Source organism: Geotrypetes seraphini, chromosome 2 (genome assembly GCF_902459505.1).
Source record: "Geotrypetes seraphini chromosome 2, aGeoSer1.1, whole genome shotgun sequence".
Lineage (NCBI taxonomy): Eukaryota > Metazoa > Chordata > Amphibia > Gymnophiona > Dermophiidae > Geotrypetes > Geotrypetes seraphini.
The window spans coordinates 128,326,477-128,347,349 of record NC_047085.1 but is presented as its reverse complement, the minus strand read 5'-3'; the positions used below and the strand labels follow the sequence as shown (position 1 = coordinate 128,347,349).

The following is a 20,873-nucleotide window of genomic DNA, read 5'->3' as shown; positions in this document are numbered from 1 at the left end:
TAGCGTAGACTGGCAAAATTTGCATGTGCCCATCTCTGGTGATAGCAATGGGCACTTGTGCAGAAAAAAACATACAAACAAAAAACAAAACCACAACAGCGGGAGAGATGTTCAATCTCTCCCACTGCCAACCAACACCTCCTCCCCAGCAGCGGGAGAGATGCCCACTCTCTCCTGCTGCCAAGCGAACCCACCACCACCAGGAATGGAAGAGTGCCAATTCTCTACTTATTGCCACACAACTCCCCCCCCCCACCTCCTCTCCCCGTACCTTGAATTAGATGGCTGACTGGAGGGATGCCTACTCCCTCCAGCCAGCTGGCCCGCCTCTTCAAAATGGGCCTTCCCCTCCCCGGTGCAACTTGGGATGCATTGGGGAGGGGCCTGAGGCTTTGATTAGCCCAGGTTGTTTAAGGTCCCTCCCATAGGAGGCAGTAATATATACGTTGTATGATTGGTTATGGTATAAATGTCTATATTGAAAACCATCATAGAAAACGCTAACTCTGTATTGTAACACCTGTACAGAAGTAACATAGTAACATAGTAGATGATGGCAGATAAATACCCAAATGATCCATCAAGTCTGCCCAACCTGATTCAATCTAAAAATTTGTTGGGCTTTAGTTTTGGTTTTCCTCTTAGCTATTTCTGGGCAAGAATCCAAAGCTCTGCGCAGTACTGTTCTTAGGTTTCAACTACTGAAGTCTTCATCAAAGCTCACTCTAGTCCATCTACACCAGTAGTCTCAAACACGTGGCCCAGGGGCCCACATGCGGGCCCACCAGGTACTACGGTATTTTGAGGTCCTCAGTATGTTTATCATAATCACAAAAGTAAATAAAAAAGTTTCTTGATCATATGTCTCTTTAGCTATAAATGACAATATTATTATTAAGACTTAGCCAAAAGGAAAGATTTATCCTCTTTAATAAAATCCTAAGTGCACATGCGCACTTAGGTGGTTATGATCCCTGCCGCCGTTTTGTTTGCCTCCATGCCAAATTCCATTTGAGGCACGTGCGCCGGGTTTGGGGGAGGCTTGTGGTGTGTGCGGCTTGGGGCGCGTGCAGTGGATTTAGCAGCGGTTTGTCTCAGCAATGACTGCGAGGGTGCTGATAAGATAGTGGAGGGGGAGAGGGGAGGGGTGTGCTGGGGCCAGATAGCAATCATACTTTGCTCTGAGGGGGGAGGAAACAGAAGGGGACCACAGAGAGACAGACGGGAGGGAGGTTAAACGAAGGGAGAAAGCCTGCTGCTGGACAAGGGGAGGTAAAACGAAGGGAGAAAGGTGCTGCTGGACACGGGGGAGGTAAAAGGAAGGAAGAAGGGCTACTGCTGGACAGGGGGAACAGGTCAGGACCTTGTCCTATGCCTTAAGTAGTTCTGAGGTGGGCCAGCTTAGTTACCTGGACAGGTACGAGTGAGCAAACATGAAATAAAAAAATTCAGCTATTACACTTTCTCACATTGCATCAGGATTTACTAATTAGAAAAAACTGTTGATAGATAGGGCCTAATCCAAGAGCAAGTGAGAATGTGGATTAGTAGCTATACATGAATAAATTAAAATTGGATAAGCTGGAATAAAATGATCAGAAATACAAAAAGTTTAAAAACAGGGATTTTAAGTTAACATATGGATTTGATATATGTCATGTGCTTGACGGATATAGGGAGGCAGGCTAAGACGTTTTGTGATTGATAACCACCATACCAGCAGATGGGAAAGTTATAGAGCTTCTTTGTGTTTAAAAAGTGACCAGCCTGAACTAGGCCAAACCTCAGGGAAATGTAGGCAGACAGGAATTGGCTTTTGACCTGGTATCCACATACCAGGGGGCCCTAGGTTTGCCATGACTTGAGTTTGCTAAGGACAAATCTAAACCACATGTGTATCATGGTATGAATTGATCCAAAATTAAGTGTCAGAAAGTTAGGAAAAATTACATAATAGAAATTCATTTAGGTAGCTATAGGTAATAAGTTAACAAATATAAATTAATAAGGATAGATAGAAATATATTTTATTTTTGATTTTCATATATCTGAAATCCTGAAGAGATCCTGATAAGGCATCAGATGGTGTTTGACCTCTGACCTTGAGCAACTTTTTTTTCTACGTAGATCTTGATGGGAGGGGTACCTGCTCTTTTCCATCTTTTCTTTGTTGCAGTCTTTGTGAGACAAAGATTACAGGAAAAGACACACTGATATTTACAGGAAAGGATATAAGCTGAGGAGTTTTGTTAGTATATTACAATATTTGTTTATGTATTTCTTCTTTTTATAAAATATGTAAGCTTAATGTGAGAATGTAACTTTTTAGATATAAGAATGTAATTTGTGACACGCCTATATGAAGCTAGCCTTATATGGGAATAAATAATGTGAACCAATTAGACTGCAGATGGATTGTAACGAAGGAATGTCGTCATTTAGGATATATATGGACATGTAACTGGTAAAACGTTGGAATTTTTTATGAGCAAGGCCAGCTTTTGGCTTCTGTAATAATTCTCTGATGCAAATGATACTCAATTGATTTGCTAATCAATGGAATTGAGTAATCTTATGATCTAATATCGATATCTAATAAAAAATAAGATTTTGGATTTTATTAAAATATTTTGCATCATTATTTTTTTGTCATTTCATTTTACAACCCTAGAATAGCTATAAGTACGCTTGTGTGCAATTATCCTGATCACAGGTAAGGGGTGGTGGTGTACAGCCGAGAAAGAGAAAGACAGACACACACATCTATTCTAGCACCCGTTAATGTAACGGGCTTAAAGACTAGTAAACTATAAAGAGTCATTTCTTTAATAGGACATTAACTATTTTTTTCTGAGGGCCCTCTCAAGTACCTACAAATCCAAAATATGGCCCTGCAGAGGGTTTGAGTTTGAAGACCACTGATCTACACCATCCCAGCCATTGAAGCCCTTCCCAGCCCATCTGCCACCAAATGGCCATATACAGACACAGACCGTGCAAGTCTGCCCAGTACTGGCCTTAGTTCTTCAATATTTATTATTTTCTGATTCTAGATCCTCTGTGTTCATCCCATGCTTTTTTGAAATCCTTTACCGTTTTCATCTCTACCACCTCTCTCGGGAGTGCATTCCAGGCATCCACCACCCTCTCCATAAAGAAGAATTTTCTTACATTGCTCTTGAGTCTACCACCTCTCAACCTCAAATTATGTCCTCTGGTTTTACCATTTTCCTTTCTCTGGAAAAGATTTTGTTCTACGTTAATACCTTTCAAATATATGAATGTCTAAATCATATCTCCCCTCTCCCTCCTTTCCTCTAAGGTATACATATTAAGGGCTTCCAGTTTCTCCTCATACATCTTTTGGCGCAAACCTCCTATCATTTTTGTCACCCTCCTCTGGACTGCTTCAAGTCTTTTTGTGTCCTTCGCCAGAAACGGTCTCCAAAACTGAACACAATACTCCAAGTGTGGCCTCACCAATGGCCTGTACAGGGGCATCAACACCTTCATTCTTCTACTGGTTATGCCTCTCTTTATCCAGCCCAGCATCCTTCTGGCAGCAGCCACTGCCTTGTCGCACTATTTTTTCGCCTTTAGATCTTGGAACACTATCACCCCAAGGTCCCTCTCCCCATCCGTGCATATCAGCCTCTAATCTCCCAGCATATACGGCTCCTTCTGATTATTAATCCCCGAATGCATTACTCTGCATTTCTTTGCATTGAATTTTAGTTGCCAGATATTAGACCATTCCTCTAACTTTTGTAGATAATTTTTCATGTTTTCCACTCCCTCCTCGGTGTGTACTCTGATACAAATCTTGGTATCATCAGCAAAAAGGCAAACTTTTCCTTCTAACCCTTCAGCCATGTCACTCACATACATATTGAACAAGATTGGCCCAGCACCGAATCCTGAGGGACTCTACAACTCACCTTTCCTTCCTCCAAGCGACTTCCATTTACCACCACCCTCTGGCATCTGTACGTTAACCAGATTCTATTCGCTTTCACCACTTTGGGTCCTAACTTCAGCCCTTCAAGTTTGTTCATAGAGCCTCCTATGAGGAACCGTGTCAAAGGCTTTGCTGAAATCTAAGAAAATTAACATCTAGCATATGTCCTTGATCTAGTTCTCTGGTCACCCAATCAAAAAATTAAATCAGGTTCGTTTGGCATGATTTACCTTTAGTAAAGCCATGTTCCCTCGGATCCTGTAACCCATTAGATTCTAGGAAGTTCACTACCCTTTTTTTCATCAACACTTCCATTATTTTTCCAAAAACCGAAGTAAGGGCTTACCGGCCTGTAGTTTCCTACTTCAACTTTGTGACAATTTTTGTGAATAGGGACCACATCCGCTCTTCTCCAATCTCCAGGAACCACTCCTGTCTCCAGAGATTTGTTGAACAAGTCTTTAATAGGACCCCGCCAGAACATCTCTGAGCTTCCTCAGTATCCTGGGATGGATCCCGTCCGGTCCCATCACTTTGTCTATCTTCAGTTTTTCAAATTGTTCATAAACACTTTTCTCCATGAACGGCGCAGAATCTACTCCATTTTCTAATGTAACTTTGCCAGACAACCTAGGTCCTGTTCCAAGATTTTCTTCCGTGAACACAGAGCAGAACTATTTGTTTAGCATGTTTGCTTTTTCCTCATCACTCTCCACATATCGGTTCCTAGCATCTTTTAGTTTAGCAATTCCATTTTTCATCTTCCTCCTTTCACTGATATATCTGAAAAAAAATTTTGTCCCCCTTTTTTACATTTTTAGCCTTTTGCTCTTCCTTCTGCGTTTTCGCCAGATGTATCTCTCTCTTGGTTTCTTTCAGTTTCATCTGGTATTCTTTTCTGCAGTCCTCTTTTTGGGCTGTATTGTAACACCATTACAGAAGCTCATGTAAACTGCTCTGAATTGACTCCCCAGTCATTATTAGCAGTATAGAAGTTCTCAATAAACAATAATCACCTGGTGCCATAAAGACTATTGGGGTGATAAGACAAGTTGGTTATAGTAGGTTTTCGGGGAGATTTGGTGAGCTCATCATACACTATAAGGGGGTTATTATGAAATGTGTACCTGGCACCCTTCATATGAAGTTCACAGCAGTGCCCTTAAGGTGCTCCACTGCTCTGTTGGAATGTCTTTGTGGCCAGTATATTAAAATGCTGGCCCTTCCCACTTCTAAATTGACTTGTTTTGGACATTTTGAGGCAAATTCTATAAATGGCATCCGATTGTAGGCGGCGGTAGGCATCCTACCGCTGTCTAACCATCCAATCGGGATTCATGTTTAAAAAAAAACAAAAAAAAAATCCGAGGCAGGCAGCCTACTTTAGAAACATAGAAAATGACGGCAGAAAAGGGCCACGGCCCAACCAGTCTGCCCACTCCAATGACCCACCCCCTAACTACCTCCATGAAGAGATCTCACGAGCCAATCCCATCTTTTCTTAAAATCTGGCACGCTGCTGGCCTCAATTACCTGTTGTGGAAGAATAGAAACATAGAAAATGTAGGCATTTTCGCGAGCCTAGGGAGATGTGTAGAGTAGAGAATGACATGTGGGAAAAAATTTGTCCCCGTCCCCACCCCAACCCTGTGACCACCGTCCCTGTCCCCGCCCTGTCCCCGAGACCACTGTTCCCACCCCGCCCCCACAGCATCCATACAAGCCTCAGTATTGCAATATTTAGCTTATTCCTTCCTTATAAATCAAAGTTCTGGCTGCTGAACTAGAGAAAGAGATGTTCAGCTGCAGGGCTTTATTTATAAATTTTTATCAACACAACTAATATACTACTTTATCCTAAAGAAAAAAAAAAATAAAAATAAATAAATAAATAGAATTTTTTTTTCTACCTTTGTCGTTTGGTTTCTGCTTTCTTCATCTTCTCATTCAATTCCATCCATCACTGTCTCTCTGCGTCTTCTATTTCATCTGTTATTGTGCCTCTCCCTTCACCCCCCCCCCCATTGGTCTGGCACCCATCTTCTTCCCTACACTCCCCCCATAGTCTGGCATCTCTGTCTTCTTCCCTTCCAGCATCTTCTCCCCACTCTGTCTTCCCCATTTTTCCCTTCAGCATCTTTTGCCCACGCTGTCTTCCCCATTTTTTTTCCTTCAGCATCTTCTCTCCACTCTCTATTCCCCATTTCCCTTCAGCGTCTTCTCCCCACTCTGTCTTCCCCATTTCCCTTCAGTGTCTGCTCTCCACTCTCTGTTCCCCATTTCCCTTCAGTGTCTTCTCCCCACTCTGTCTTTCCCATTCCCGTTCAGCATCTTCTGCCCACTCTGTCTTTCCCAATTCCCTTCAGCGTCTTCTGCCCACTCTGTCTTCCCCATTCCCCTTCAGCATCTTCTCCCCATTCTGTCTTCCCCATTTCCGTTCAGCGTCTTCTCCCCACTCTCTGTTCCCCATTTCCCTTCAGTGTCTTCTCCCCACTCTGTCTTTCCCATTCCCGTTCAGCATCTTCTCACCACTCTGTCTTCCCCATTTCCCTTCAGGGTCTTCTGCCCACTCTGTCTTCCTCATTTCCCTTCAGTGTCTTCTCCCCACTCTGCCTTTCCCATTTTTCCCTTCAGCATCTTCTGCCCACGCTGTCTTCCCCATTTTTTTCCTTCAGCGTCTTCTTTCCATTCTCTGTTCTCCATTTCCTTTCAGTGTCTGTTTCTCTCCACCCCCCCCCTTCAGCATCTATTTCTTTCTTTTCCACCACCACCCTTCTCTCTTGCCACCTCACCGCCCCTCGCGCGGCCCGAGAATCTCCCTCCCTCCCACCTTTATGGCGCATTTTAAGTTACTTTCCAGAGTAACTTGCAAAAGCCGGCTGAGCCTGCCTGCAGTCGTGTGCATCCATGGGTGGAAGCTTCCCCTCTGGTGCAACCGGATGCCCACAGACACACGTGAGCAAGTTACTTTGGAAACTAATGTGCCGCGAAGGGAAGGGGAAGGGAGGGAGGGAGGGAGGGAGATAGATTTGGCCAGTAAGTAGGAAGGAGGAAGGTGGTTGCGTGCGTTCCCTCCCTTAACCTGCGGGGAAAGGCAATTCACCATTCCACGGGGCGGTGGATGGCCTTGTCCCCATGCCCGCAGTAAGCACTACCCCCCACCATTTCGGCGGGTTACCTTAAGCTTGCCCAAGGCTAGGCATGGGCGTGGTTTTGCCCAGAAGTGGCCTTAAGTGAGTTTAGGCAGCCCTAGGTGTCTCCCTAGGGCCACAATAGGAACCTGAAATGTAGGCCAGCAAAATGTTTGCCTCTCTTTCAGTTGTGTGAGTATTCATACCACACTTGAAGTCTTAGAGCCGCTATTGCTTTGGTAGATGCTAGCCAGCAGGTTTTATGTGTAAATCTTATTTATGAAGAAAATGAACAATCACAACACCTTGTACCATTACCAAAATTACGGAGAGATACTTTCAGCACAACTGTCATAAGAAACAGAAGAAATATTAAGGTAGCATAACTGCTTTCCATATAGACATTAATGGACTCAAACAATCCAAATAATTTGGCATCCAAATTAGGATTACCGTATGGCTCCAGAAAAAGGAGGACGGATTAAGACATCTGGTTTTACTTCCATAGCTTTCATTGGTAGTAAAACCCGGATATCTCAATCCGTCCTCCTTTTACTGGAGCCATATGGTAACCCTAACAGATGACTGATCTAAAGACAAACTGAACCAACAATTTCAACTATGTACATCCTATAAAATTGGGAAAATATTTTAGTAGTAAATGAAGGGGAGAGTGTGGCACAGTGGTTAAAGCTACAGCCTCAGCACCCTGAGGTTGTGGGTTCAAACCTACGCTGCTCCTTGTGACCCTGGGGAAGTCACTTAATCCCCCCATTGTCCCAGATACGTTAGATAGATTGTGAGCCCGCTGGGACAGAGAGGGAAAACTGCTTGAGTACCTGAATAAATGCATGTAAACCGTTCTGAGCTCCCCTGGGAGAACGGTATAGAAAATTGAATTTAAAAAAACCCCAAAAAAACCAGCTCCCAGCCCCAGCTCTGACTGAACAGGAAGAAACTGTAGAGTAAAACAAAGTAAAGGGCCCCCCCTTACAAAGACACGGTAGTGATGCTGCCACAGTAAATCCAACAAAACAATGTGATGTGTAACTTCACATTACAAAAATAACATAAAATAAAAATTCAACATTTTCAGATTCTAAGTCCGATTACACAAAAATGCTGGAAAGTAACTATTTTAAAAAATGAAATGAAAGAAAAGATTCTTACAACAAATGTTTTAGCTTGTTTATAGTGTCTTCGCGCTGCTGTTTCATTTCTGTCTCTTTCTTGTTGGCGTATGCAATTAATTCATCTAAGAGATTTTTGATGTTTTATACATTCATCTTCCGCTTCATTTTGCACACTTGTTGCCTAATAAAAGGAAAATTTACCACATGGATTGTTTTATTTTTGCTGCTTGTAGTTCCATCCTGTTACTCATTCTATTCAGAAAGAGAACTTATTTCACAAATTCTTGTATTAAAAAAGGATGACACATTCAAAGTTTATAATGAGATGCGTTTTCAATATGATGTCTAAATCCAGTTTTGGACATATTGCAGAACATATCCAAAAATCCAGTAGCGAACATGACCATTTTCAAACAGGAAAATGTCTGTCTTTTTGTTTTGAAAATTGCCATTTCTTAGATGTCTTGATGCACAATGCGTTGAGCTTTTTGAACCATTTCTTAATAAAATAAAAATCCAAAAGAAAACCACACAAAATAAGCCATTGGGTTGTAAAAGGGGCCAGCATTCTTAGTAGACAGGCACACAGACATCCCAGCAGAGCAGTAGGGCTCCCTATGGGGCACTACAGTGAACTTTACCCAAAATATCCCAGGTACATGTCTCACCATAATCCTCATATATGAGGGGCCGCTGAAAAGTTTTCAGCCCAGCCACGAAGAGAATGATGTGGAGCCATGAAACTTACAAGTTATTTCACACTTTTCATTTCATATCATTGAAATGAAAAGTGTCAAGAAAAGTAAGTTTCATGGCTCCACATCATTTTCTTGGTTGGATGAGAACTTTTCAGTGGCCCCTTGTATTTATGGTGAACCTCCAAAACCTACTGGACTCAACTTTATACCACAACAATAGCCCTTATGCCTGCAGGTGTCACCTATGTGTAGGTATAGTAGGATCTGGGTAGGCTTTGAAACACTCACTTGTTCTACTACAAGTGTACTAGTTGGAGTGGGACATGGGTCTAGGTACCCATCTCTATAGTCAACTGCATCGATAATTAGGCAACTCCAGGAATCTGCTTGCTGCTCTAATAGGACTGGCTATAACATCTGAAACTGTCATAAAAGCTAATATGTACTGTTTCATTCACATCTTGGGGGGTGGGGGGGAAAGGTAGAAGGGGGTCAGCAACCACTGGGGAAATGTGAGGGGAGTCATGCCCTTCATCCCTCCAGTGATCATCTGGTCAGTTTAGGCACCTTTTTGGCACTTATTTTTTTACTGAAACAGGTCATAAGAATATAAGAATTGCCGCTGCTGGTCCATTGTGCCCAGCAGTCCGCTCATGCTGCGGCCCTTAGGTCAAAGACCAATGCACTAACTGAGACTAGCCTTACCTGAGTATGGTCTGGTTTAGCAGGAACTTGTCTAACTTTGTCTTGAATCCCAGGAGGGTGTTTTCCTCTATAACAGCCTCCAGAAAATCGTTCCAGTTTTTTTACCACTTTCTGGGTGAAGAAGAACTTTCTTACGTTTGTACGGAATCTATCTCCTTTTAACTTTAGAGAGTTCCCTCTCGTTCTCTCTACCTTGGAGAGGGTGAACAACCTGTCTTTATCTTCTAAGTCTATTCCCTTCATTACCTTGAATGTTTCGATCATGTCCCCTCTCAGTCTCCTTTTTTCAAGGGAGAAGAAGCCCAGTTTCTCTAATCTCTCACTGAACGGCAACTCCTCCAGCCCCTTAATCATTTTAGTCGCTCTTCTCTGGACCCTTTCGAGTAGTACTGTGTCCTTCTTCATGTACGGTGACCAGTGCTGGACACAGTATTCCAGGTGAGGGCGTACCATGGCCCAGTACAGCGGCATGATAACCTTCTCCGATCTAGTCGTGATCCCCTTCTTAATCATTCCCAGCATTCTGTTCACCCTTTTCGCCGCTGCGCATTGTGCGGACGGCTTCATTGACTTGTCGACCAGTACTCCCAAATCTCTTTCCTGTGGGGTCTCTCCAAGTACTGCACCGGACATCTTGTATTCATGTATCAGATTTTTGTTACTGACATACATCATTTAACACTTATCCACATTAAACCTCATTTGCCATGTCGCAGCCCATTTCTCGAGCGTTACAGGTCTTTGCAATCCTCCTGTGTCTTCACTGCTCTGAATAACTTCATATCGTCTGCAAATTGAATCACTTCACTCATCATACCAATTTCCAGGACGTTTAGAAATACGTTGAAGAGCACGGGTCCAAGCAGTGAACCCTGTGGCACTTCACTCGTGATGCTTTTCCAGTCCGAGTATTGTCCATTTACTCCCACTCTCTGTTTCCTATCCACCAGCCATTTTTTAATCCACGTGAGTATTTCATCCTCAATTCCATGGCTCGCAACCTTGTTGAACGATTTCTGAAAATTCAGATATACAATGTCGACTGGGTCACCCTTGTCTATCTGCCTGTTCACTCCCTTGAAGAAGTGCAGCAAGATCTTCCTTTGCAGAAGCCATGCTGGCTGGTCCTCATCAGATCGTGTCTGTCAAGGTGATCAATGATGTGGTCCTTTATCAGCGCCTCTACCATCTTTCCTGGTACCGAGGTCAGACTCACCAGCCTGTAGCTTCACGGATCTCCCCTCGAACCTTTCTTGAAGATCGGCGTAACATTTGCCACTTTCCAGTCTTCCGGAATCCTTCCCGATTTGATCAACAGATTGGCTATTAGTTGAAGCAGTTCAGCTATAGCCACTTTCAGTTCCTTGATTACCCTCGGATGGATGCCATTTGGGCCCGGCTTAAACATCCAAATTGTACCCTGGTTGTTTTCTACAATGTTCCATTAATGTGAAAAAAAAAGTCCAAATCATAAGCCCATCCTAGTCCTGCCCAAACCACGCCTCCAACATGCCCCCTTGAGATTTAGACATACTGCAAATGAACAGCATAGAAAACTGTCTATAAAATGAGTTTTGAAATGGCATTTGGAAAGTTTAGAGATATAAACATCCACGTGCCCCTTAATGCCATTTTTGGACATTTTTCTTTTCTGAAAATGAGCCCCAAACTTTATTTATTTTAAAAACATATTCTGCTTACATCCTAAGTGGATTTATAAAGCTGTGTATTTTATTATCATGTGTACTAGAATTCCTATGGGCATCGGAGCAGCGTCAGAGAATGTAGCGCTCCGGGCCACAGTAGAAACCTCCACTACAGCTTAGTAAAAGGGGGGAAACCCATAAAATAACATTCAAAAAAAAATTAAAGCAAGCACCCCTACCATCATATATGTTATAAAAAGAGAGAAGCTTTTGAACTAGGATTATGGAGGAAAGCTGACGGTTGTTCACTGCTTTGGCCTACTTGTCAGCAAAGGCAGTATATTAAGTTTAAATAAATAGAAACTACACATACATATTCATTTACCTATCATATTTTCATATTGTTTCCCTTTAGAAACAAATTGAAGTAATAAAATTACAATTGCTGATCATGTATAATTGTAACAACTGGCAAAAAGTATGTACAGTATATTATTTTCCTTGTATGAGCTTCCAAGAATTTTCAATTCTGCTTTGAAAGTTACCTCTGGAAATTTGGGTGCTCATATTTACAAGCATGTACAATATTTCAGTTTACTTTACATGCATATTTAATTATTTGGTTGGTTTTATATCCTGTCCTCCCTAAAGAGCTCAAAACGGGATACTGTTTGACTAAATAAACTAGGAATAAGACCTTATAAATAGCTTTACTGGGTCAGACCCATGGTCCATCTAGCCCAGTATCTCTTCTTCATGGTGGCCAATCCAGGTCACAGATATCTGGTAAAAATCCAAATAGTAGTAACATTCCATGCCATAGATCCAAGGCAAGTAGTGGCTTCCCCCATGTTTGTAACAATAGTAGACTATGGACTTTTTCTCTAGGAACTTGTACAAACCTTTTCTACAGCCAACTACTTTAACCACTCTTATCACATCCTCTGGAAATGGGTTCCAGAGCTTAACTATTCACTGAGTGAAAACATAATTCCTCATATTGGTTGTAAAGTATTTCCCTTTAAATTCATCGAGTATCCCCTAGTATTTGTAATTTTTGATGGAGTAAAAAAACATTCCACTTAAACCTGTTCTACACTACTCAGGATTTTGTAGACTTCAATCATATCTTCCCTCAGCCTTTTCTTATCCAAGCTGAAGAGCCCTAACCTCTTAAGTCTTTCCTGTTAAGAGAGGAGTTCTAGCCCCTTATCATCTTGGTAGTTCTTTGGAACTTTTCTAGTTCCACTATATCTTTTTTGAGATATAGTGAAAAGAATTGAACACAATGCTCAAGGTACAAAGGCATTATAACATGCAGACTTTGAAAAATTGCAGGTAGACCTTTGGAAATTGCAAGACTGGTCATCAAATAGCAGATGAAATTTAGGGCCTCTTTTACGAAGCTGTTTACTACGGGCCGCTGCAGTAACGGCCCCGAAGCCCATAGAGATTTAAAAGGCTTCGGTGCAGTTGCTGCACAGCTTTGTAAAAGAGGGGGTTAATATGGACAAATACAAAGTGATGCAGATTGGGAAGAATAATCCAAATCATAGTAACTAGATGTTCAAGTTCAAGTTCAATTTATTTAATATACTGCAAATATAAAACAGAAAAGCGGTTTACAATAAAAGCTTTAAAATTTAAAATAAACTAAATTAAAAACTAAATAGGGTAGAAAACAAAAAAGTAAAACAGAACGTAAAAAAACAATTGAGAACATGAGGAAAGAGGGAATCAGCGGATTACAATAAAAATAAAAAGGCTGGGGAAAGGGATGAACACTATGGTAGGGGTCCACCACAGGAGAGTAAGGTAGGCTGTTTTACTGCTGCTACTTCTCGTTTAGAGGAAAAATAGCAACAGCCAGAATGATGATGGTCAGGAGGGAGGTAGGGAAGTGCTCAGTGGAAGTAGGAAAGAGAGAGGAGGCAGATGCTGGATGGAAGTGGGGAGGAGAGAGGCGCAAATGAAGGATGGAAGCAGGGGTGAGAAAGGGGGCAGAAGATGCTGGATGGAAGTGGGGAGATGAGAGGGGCAGACACTTTATGGAAGCAGGGGGAGAGATAGTATTTTACACAGTAAAAGTGGACATGCATTACTTTCTCTTTTTCAGGTGTTACATTGCATGAAGAGTCTGGTTTCTTGAGTATTCAGTTTAATTTTAATTTCTATATTTTATTTTGTGGTTACTTATTCTATACTAGTGTTTTAGCCTGTTACATTAACAGGTGCTAGAGCAGATGTCTGTCTGTCTGTTTTTGGGTTTTTTTTATTTGTCTCTCTCTGCTTGGACGCTGTCATTCTTTCTGTCTGTGTCTTTCCCTGGCCCCCTGTCTGTCTCTCTTTATTTCTAACTCTATCCTCTTCCCTCAATCCTGCATGTGCCCTTTTATCTTTCTCCTCCCCACTTCCTTCTAACGTCTGCTCCCCCTGTCCTCCACACTTCCATTCAGTGTCTGTCTCCCTCTCTCTACCCCTTCCATCTACTGTTCACCCTCTGTCTTGCCCCTTCCATTCACTGCCCTCTCTTCTCTTTCCATCCAGTGTCCGCCCTCTCTCTCTCTGTTCCATATGGCCTCCCTCCATCTCCTCCTTCCTTTTCCCTTGGTCTGGCATACCTTCCTCCTTCCCTCCATGCCCTGCCATCTCTTCTTCCCTCCAAGCCATTCTCTCCCCCTCTGCTCCCTTTCCTCCTTGAACTACTTCATTGAGCAGCAGCAGCATTTACAATTCATTGCTGTTACTGGCTTCAGGTCTTCCTCTCTGGCGGGACCGGCCAGAGAGGAAGGCCTGAAGCCGGCAACAGCAGCGAATTGTAAACGCTGCTGCTGCCTGAAGCACCCGAGGCAGACACTTCTCTCCCCTCCCAGCCCAACCCCAGCTGACTCTGCGACCCTCCCAGCGAGATGACTTTAATAACAAACCTCCCTCCAGGGTTGGCAGCCGCAGCACGTTAATCAGGCTGCTTCGCGGCTTTCTTCTGCCGTTGAGTCCCTCTGTTGCGTCATTGATGTCGTTATCAGTGACGCGGCAGAGGGACTCAACTGCAGGAGAAAGCTGTGAAGCAGCCTGTTTAGTGTGCTGTGGCTGCCAACGCTGGAGGGAGGTTTGTGCCGGTATGTGCAGAAGCGGTATTCCCTCCCCCTCCAGTACCTATGCAGCACTTTGCGCGGCGCATCCTCCCACGATCCTGAGTCAGCCACAACGCTCGAGTGTGGGCCCTAACCGCGCATCAGCTCTCCTGCCTGCCACGGACCTATGGATCACGGAACACGCAGGTAGGAGTGCGCATGCTCAGCTAGCGTTTTATTATATAGGATTGGGTAAAGGTCCATGTTCTGCATGTATGAAAGAGATGTGGTTTTCTGTTAGCATTGTCTGCATGATTGATCTATTCTAATCTGGTTTGTTTAGTTTTCCAGAAGGTTTAGTGATGTCTAGTGCTCACGGCAGTATTTGTGTTACATTCTTCTCCTAGGTACGTAGATGCTTGTTGTGTGATTTTGGAAGGTACTGTTATTATGGTATGTTGGAATTGCTCTGTAGGTGCTGAGTGACATTTGTAGTGTTTTGTATTATTTTACAATACCTGCAGGCCTGGTATTGGATTTGGATTGGGTTGATATAGGTGTTTGAATAGTTTTGTTCCTTAAAGAAATGCATTATGGGGTTCATAAAAAAAAGTTCAAAAAGTGGCCTGTCGGTACTTGGATGATCAGAAAGACAGATCGTCCAAGTATCGATAATTAAAGCTGGTTTTAGACGTATCTAAAACCAGCTTAGGCCTTTACCCTGCCTCTATACACCTAGAGCGAAAAGAGGCGTATTTGAAGGAGTGAATAGGGCAGGAGGTGGGCTGATCTAGACTTAGTCACCTGGCAGCCATAATCAAAAGGCTTGACAGATTGCCAGATGGAACTTATACATTTTGACTTAGACCAAGTCAAAACAAGTATAAGTTCCTAATCGGGCCGCTGAGATGATCGCAGCTGCTGCGACCAGCTCAGCAGCCCAGTCAATCTGTCGCCCCCCCCTCACCCACCAGTATAGATCGCGGCAGGAGAGATGCCTAATCTCTCTTGCTGCAATCCCTTCCCCCCCCCACTCGACCTCCCCGGCAAGAGAGATGCCCAATCTCTCCTGCCAACACAACCCCCCCCCAGAACCCCATGATGACCAGCAGGAGGGATCCCAAGCCCTCCTGCTGGCAAACCTCCTCCCCAAACCCCTAACTCCTCCCAAACTTGTCAACGTCAGGAGGGATCCCAAGCCTTCCTTCTGGCAAACCTCCACACCCCTGAACCCCGAATTCCCCCCGAACTCGTCAACGGTAGGAGGGATCCCAAGTACTCCTGCTTACAAACCTCCCCCATGACTGACCCCCATCCTGAGCCCCCCCACTACCCCAGAGTCCCCTGGACCCCCCACTACCCCAGAACTCCCCCTCCATTAACCTCAAAAGTTGGATGGATGGATGGGTCCTCTCTCTGTCCGGCCAGCAGGCCCGCCTTCCTCAGAATGGCGGGCCTACCCCTTCCCAGTGCATTGTGGGATGCACCGGGGAGGGGCCTAGGGCCTGATTTGCCCAGGAACCTAAGGCCCTGTCCATAAAAACATGACAGCAGATAAAGGCCAAATGGCCCATCTAGTCTGTCCATCCACAGTAACCATTATCTCTTTCTCTCCCCGAGAGATCCCATGTGCCTATACCAAGCCCTCTTGAATTCAGACACAGTTTCTGTTTCCACCACCTCTTCTGGGAGACTGTTCCATGCATCTACCACACTTTCCGTAAAAAGTATTTCCTCAGATTACTCTGGAGCCTATCACCTCTTAAGTTTCAAGTTTCAAGTTTTATTAATTTTAATATACCGACCATCAAATTAATATCTGGCCGGTTAACAATAAATTTAAAAGATAGGAAGACTAAAATAAAATAGGTGTATTAATAGTATAATGTGAACATGAATAACATTACAGGACAAACTGGAAAGTGAGGGTAGAGGGGAGAGGAGGGGAAGAGTTACATATTTAAGAAGAAAAAAGGGATAGTGGGGTTTGGATAGAACATAGGGGGCGGGGTCGCTTTATCAAAGCGGTTTGTTGCTGGTGAGAAGAAGAAAAATAATGTGTCTAAACGTTAGTGAAGGCATCGCGGAATAGGAAAGTTTTTAGGCCTGTCTTAAATTTATCTGGTCGTTGTTCATTGCGGAGTTGCTGAGGTAGGGAGTTCCAGAGGGTTGGAGCAGTTACGGCGAAGTTTACTTTTCGTGTATAGTAAAAATCTTTTATGGAGGGGATGAAAATAAATTTTTGATCAGTTGATCTTAATGTGCGTGGGGAACATTGGGGAATGAGAAGTTTATCAAGGAATGAGGGCAGGTGAGAAAGTTTTATTTTGAAGGAAAGTAAGATGATTTTATAGGTGATACGGTGGGTGATGGGGAGCCAATGTTCTTTTTTTAGAAGAGGAGTGACATGGTCGTATTTGCCTATTTTATATATAAGTTTTATTGCAGTGTTTTGTATTAGTTGTAGGCGACGAATTTCTTTTTGAGGTAGACCATTGAGAAGAGAGTTACAATAGTCATTCTATGCCCTCTCATTGCAGAGTTTCCTTTCAAATGGCTGAATACTAATAAATTGGCTCTTAATATTAAAAAAACAATGCTCTTTCCATGGAAAGAAAATCCCACACTCATTGCTCCTCTCACCATAAAAAATGTTCCACTACAAATAGTTAATAATACAAAAATTCTAGGGGTAATTTTTGATTCCAAACTGAATTTCCACGATCATATTAGTAATACCGTCAAAACTAATTTCTACAGATTACGTAGGATTAGGTCTATTTCAAAATTTCTTTGCCCAAAATCACTAAATATTCTCATTCATTCCTTAGTAATATCCAAATTAGATTACTGTAATGCTCTTTTTAAAGGTATATCATTAACAGAACTCAAACGTTTACAAATTATCTAAAATGTTTCAATAAAACTCATTACTAAATCCAGAAAATTCGAACGTTACACCTCTTTTAAAAAACGCACATTGGCTTCCTGTTATCCATAGGATAACATATAAACTTTGTTTGCTTACTTTCAACTCTCTACTGTATAAGACTCCTGCTTTCATATATAAATCACTAATACCATATCACCCAACCAGAACCTTACGATCTATTGATCAGAATTTACTGACTGTTCCATCACTGAAAATTATAAACACCAGACGACAGTTTATATTTTCAGTAACGGCACCACAGACCTGGAATGCTCTTCCAATCTTTTTACGAAATGAGCAAGACTTGGTAAAATTTAAAAGTAATTTAAAAACATTTCTTTTTAATGATGATTTTAATACTTAATTTAATTATTTTTTTAAAGTCAGCAATTTTAATAGTTTACACCTACTACTTAAATGTTTTTCCTATTGTGTTTTTCCTTTGTTTTGCTTTCTCTTAACAAATGTATTTCAATTCCCTTCTTACCTTATGTAATGCAAATATGTATTTCCCAACGTAATTATTTATAGTTTGTATTGTTTGTTTTTATTGACTATTGTTTTAATATGTACATCGCTTTGAATTTGATTAAGCGATTAATTAAGAAAAAATAATAAACTTGAAACTTGAAAGAGACTCGACTCATGCACATTTATATTATGTAGGCATTTAAATGACTCTATCATATCTCCCTCTCCCGCCTTTCCTCCAAAGGATACAGATTGAGATCTTTAAGTCTGTCCCCATATCCCTTATCATGAAGACCACACACCATTTTAGTAGCCTTCCTCTGGACCAACTCCATCCTTTTTTTATCTTTTTGAAGGTGATGATTTTTCCTCTAGTTTGCTACCAAATGAGTATGTTGCCAGTTTATTTTCAAGGGTCCTTTTATAAAAAAAATTGAATGGGATTCTTACAAAGTTTATTTGGCTGGGTAAATCTGCTAGAATAGCCTTAGTATCTTTGCAAAAGCCACAATTGGCAGGGGGGGTAAATTTTCCAAATTTCTATAGATACCATCAAGCTTTTATTATGCAGCAGGGTATGTATTGGATCATTCCTGAAGTCATGGAGCATCTTCCGGACTGGCTGATTTTAGAACATCAACTCATGTCCCCTTTACGATTGTCAAATGAAATTGAAGAAAATAAAAATTTGTTCAAAACAAAACCTATTATAAACTAGAGAACAAATTCATATCAAGTTTAATTGAACTACCAGACCTCAAATACCCAAGGCACTACTTAATGATTTTTCATGCCCTTACTGGGGTGGTAAATTCATCATTGGTCTTGGTAAAGTGACTTGTGCTTTAAGTGTTTTTAAATATTTTTAATATCTGTTTTAATAAATATAAAGTGCATTAGGTGCATAAGGTGCTAGAGGAAGGAAAGCACTTATCTTTTGTGCCCGACAGCTGCCCAACTGTTTCACACTCGGTTTCATCAGGGGCTATGCCTCCTTCTATTACTGCACCAAACTTATTTCACGAGCTTTAATGGAACCACAATGTCCAGCACCCGGGTGGGAGAGAGGGGGAAATGTTTTTGAAGTATTTCTATGACTGATGTAAATGCAATTTTGAAGTTAATTATATGTAGATGTATATTTTAATGCATTGTTTTTGAATGGAAAATTAATAAAGATAAAAAAAAAGAAGGTGCAATCTCCAGAATTCTACACAATATTCTAAATGAGGTCTCACCAGAGTCTTATACAGGGGCATCAATACCTCCTTTTTCCTACTGGACATACCTCTCCCTATGCAACCTAGCATCCTTCTAGCTTTCGCCGTCACCTTTTCAACCTGTTTGGCCACCTTAAGATCATCACATACAATCACACCCAAGTCCTGCTCTTCCGTCGTGCACATAAGTTCTTCACCCCCTAAACTGTACCATTCCCTTAGGTTTTTGCAGCCCAAATGCATGACATTGCATTTCTTAGCATTAAATTTTAGCTGCCAAATTTCAGACCTTCCTATGGGCCAACCGAATCTTTGGTTTTATGAAGCCGTGTTGGGCTTTTTTATTGCCAGCCACGGCAGTATTAGCTCCGACGTTCATAGGAATTCTATGAGCATTGGTTCTAATACTGCCACAGCCAGCAATAAAAAAAAAGTCTAATGTGGCTTTGTAAAAGGGAGAGGGGGTGGAGTAAGTGTCTTACTGACTGTGGAGATTCTGTGATGATGCAAGTTAGGAACTGGCCTGCATACACAGTCAGTCTTTCGAAGGCCTTTAAGAACTCTCCTAGCTGGAGAAACTTTTGTCCAAGCAGCTCCACTAAATGACTTCATCCATCTATGAGAACTTGCTATGCTGCATGTCCCCAAAGGAAAGGAAATTGCATGTGAAGATAGTCTATAGTAATCTCTGTGTACTATTTTCTGTGTTAACTTTTATACCTGCTCCTATGTACAGCATTTCACTTTGAAATAAGCTTGCAGTTAAATCACTAGAACTGCAAATGCCATGGTTAGTTTCAAATGAAAAACAAAATAAAAAAGGAACTCTACAACTGTTGTGACCAAATGTGAGTACCTCCTACTAATTATGCATACTATACAATTATTGAGATGTATAACAGAAAACTCGCTTTGGTAGCAAATATGAGTTTAAGCTACAAAAATAATTTTCTTAATTACAGTTAGCTGAATAGTATTTTATTATATACTATATACTTGTTCCACTTACCTGAATTTGTGCTTTTTTAATAGCAGCTATAGCATTAGCCTCAATAGAAAGTTTTTCATCCAGCAGAGGTCTCTGTTTCTCCACAATGTTTATATCTTCTTGTAGGCTTTCATTTACTCCTTTTAATTTTATTGCTTGGTTATGTGCCTTTTCTAGTAGCCGTTTTTCTTGCATGATGTGCCACAAGAGTTCTAAGATATCCAGTGCACATGTTTCATGTTCTGTCAAATGTAAACAGTGATAGATTTATAGCACTAATTCTGTGCTGAAGAGCTGCCAATGATTTACATGTCTTAAGTACCACAATGTGATAGAGCTATTTGTTTACTCTATTATCTAAGCAGTATTATTGACAAAATAAGAGAAATCATAGAATCCTTAGAGAAGCAGGATTAACTCAATGAGTTAACAGCTTGGATAGAGTGTTTTACTTTGGATTTTTTAAACTTTGTTTCCTTAAATGTTAAGTCTTTGCCTAGTACATTCTATCCTCAGAGCAACAACTATATAGAACAAGAGACAGCGTCCATTGCTCCAAAATCTGTTTTTTCCGTGTGTTTTAATGCCTATTTTTGTGTTTCATTGTTCTTTTAAAATATTTTTCTTTTTTTTAAATTAATTGCTATTCTCTCCTCCCCCCCCAAAAAAAAAAAAATTACTATCATATTGTTTGGCTGCTATCCACTGTTCCCCATCTCTGCTGTTCAAGTGCCCGTTGCTTCACAGATGAAATAAAACAAAGATTGCAAGTCTAGCATGTACAGGAACTAGGTTTTGTGGCACAGCTAAAGATATAAAAGGGTGAATTTTCATCTGGGCGACAAACCCCAAATTAACTTCCTAGCCTGCACAAAACAATGAATTATCAAACACATGATACCCACAAGTCTTGTTTA

At 41.6% G+C, this 20,873-nt stretch overlaps 1 protein-coding gene across 3 annotated transcripts in view; it reads right to left on the bottom strand.

The window, feature by feature from the left end:
- Window positions 1–20,101, bottom strand: part of CCDC178 (coiled-coil domain containing 178) — a 483,231-nt gene extending 463,130 nt beyond the window's left edge. For 2 of the 3 annotated variants that reach the window (XM_033935245.1, XM_033935248.1), the window contains exons 1-2: window positions 19,978–20,101; window positions 8,260–8,403 (exon numbers count right to left, since the gene is read on the bottom strand). In XM_033935245.1, coding sequence (XP_033791136.1) covers window positions 8,260–8,306 — 47 coding nt within the window. In that variant the 5' untranslated portion in view covers window positions 8,307–8,403; window positions 19,978–20,101. The remainder of the gene's footprint in view (window positions 1–8,259; window positions 8,404–19,977) is intronic. The other variant, XM_033935246.1, reaches the window with a different exon arrangement.
- Window positions 20,102–20,873: the final 772 nt, after the last annotated feature.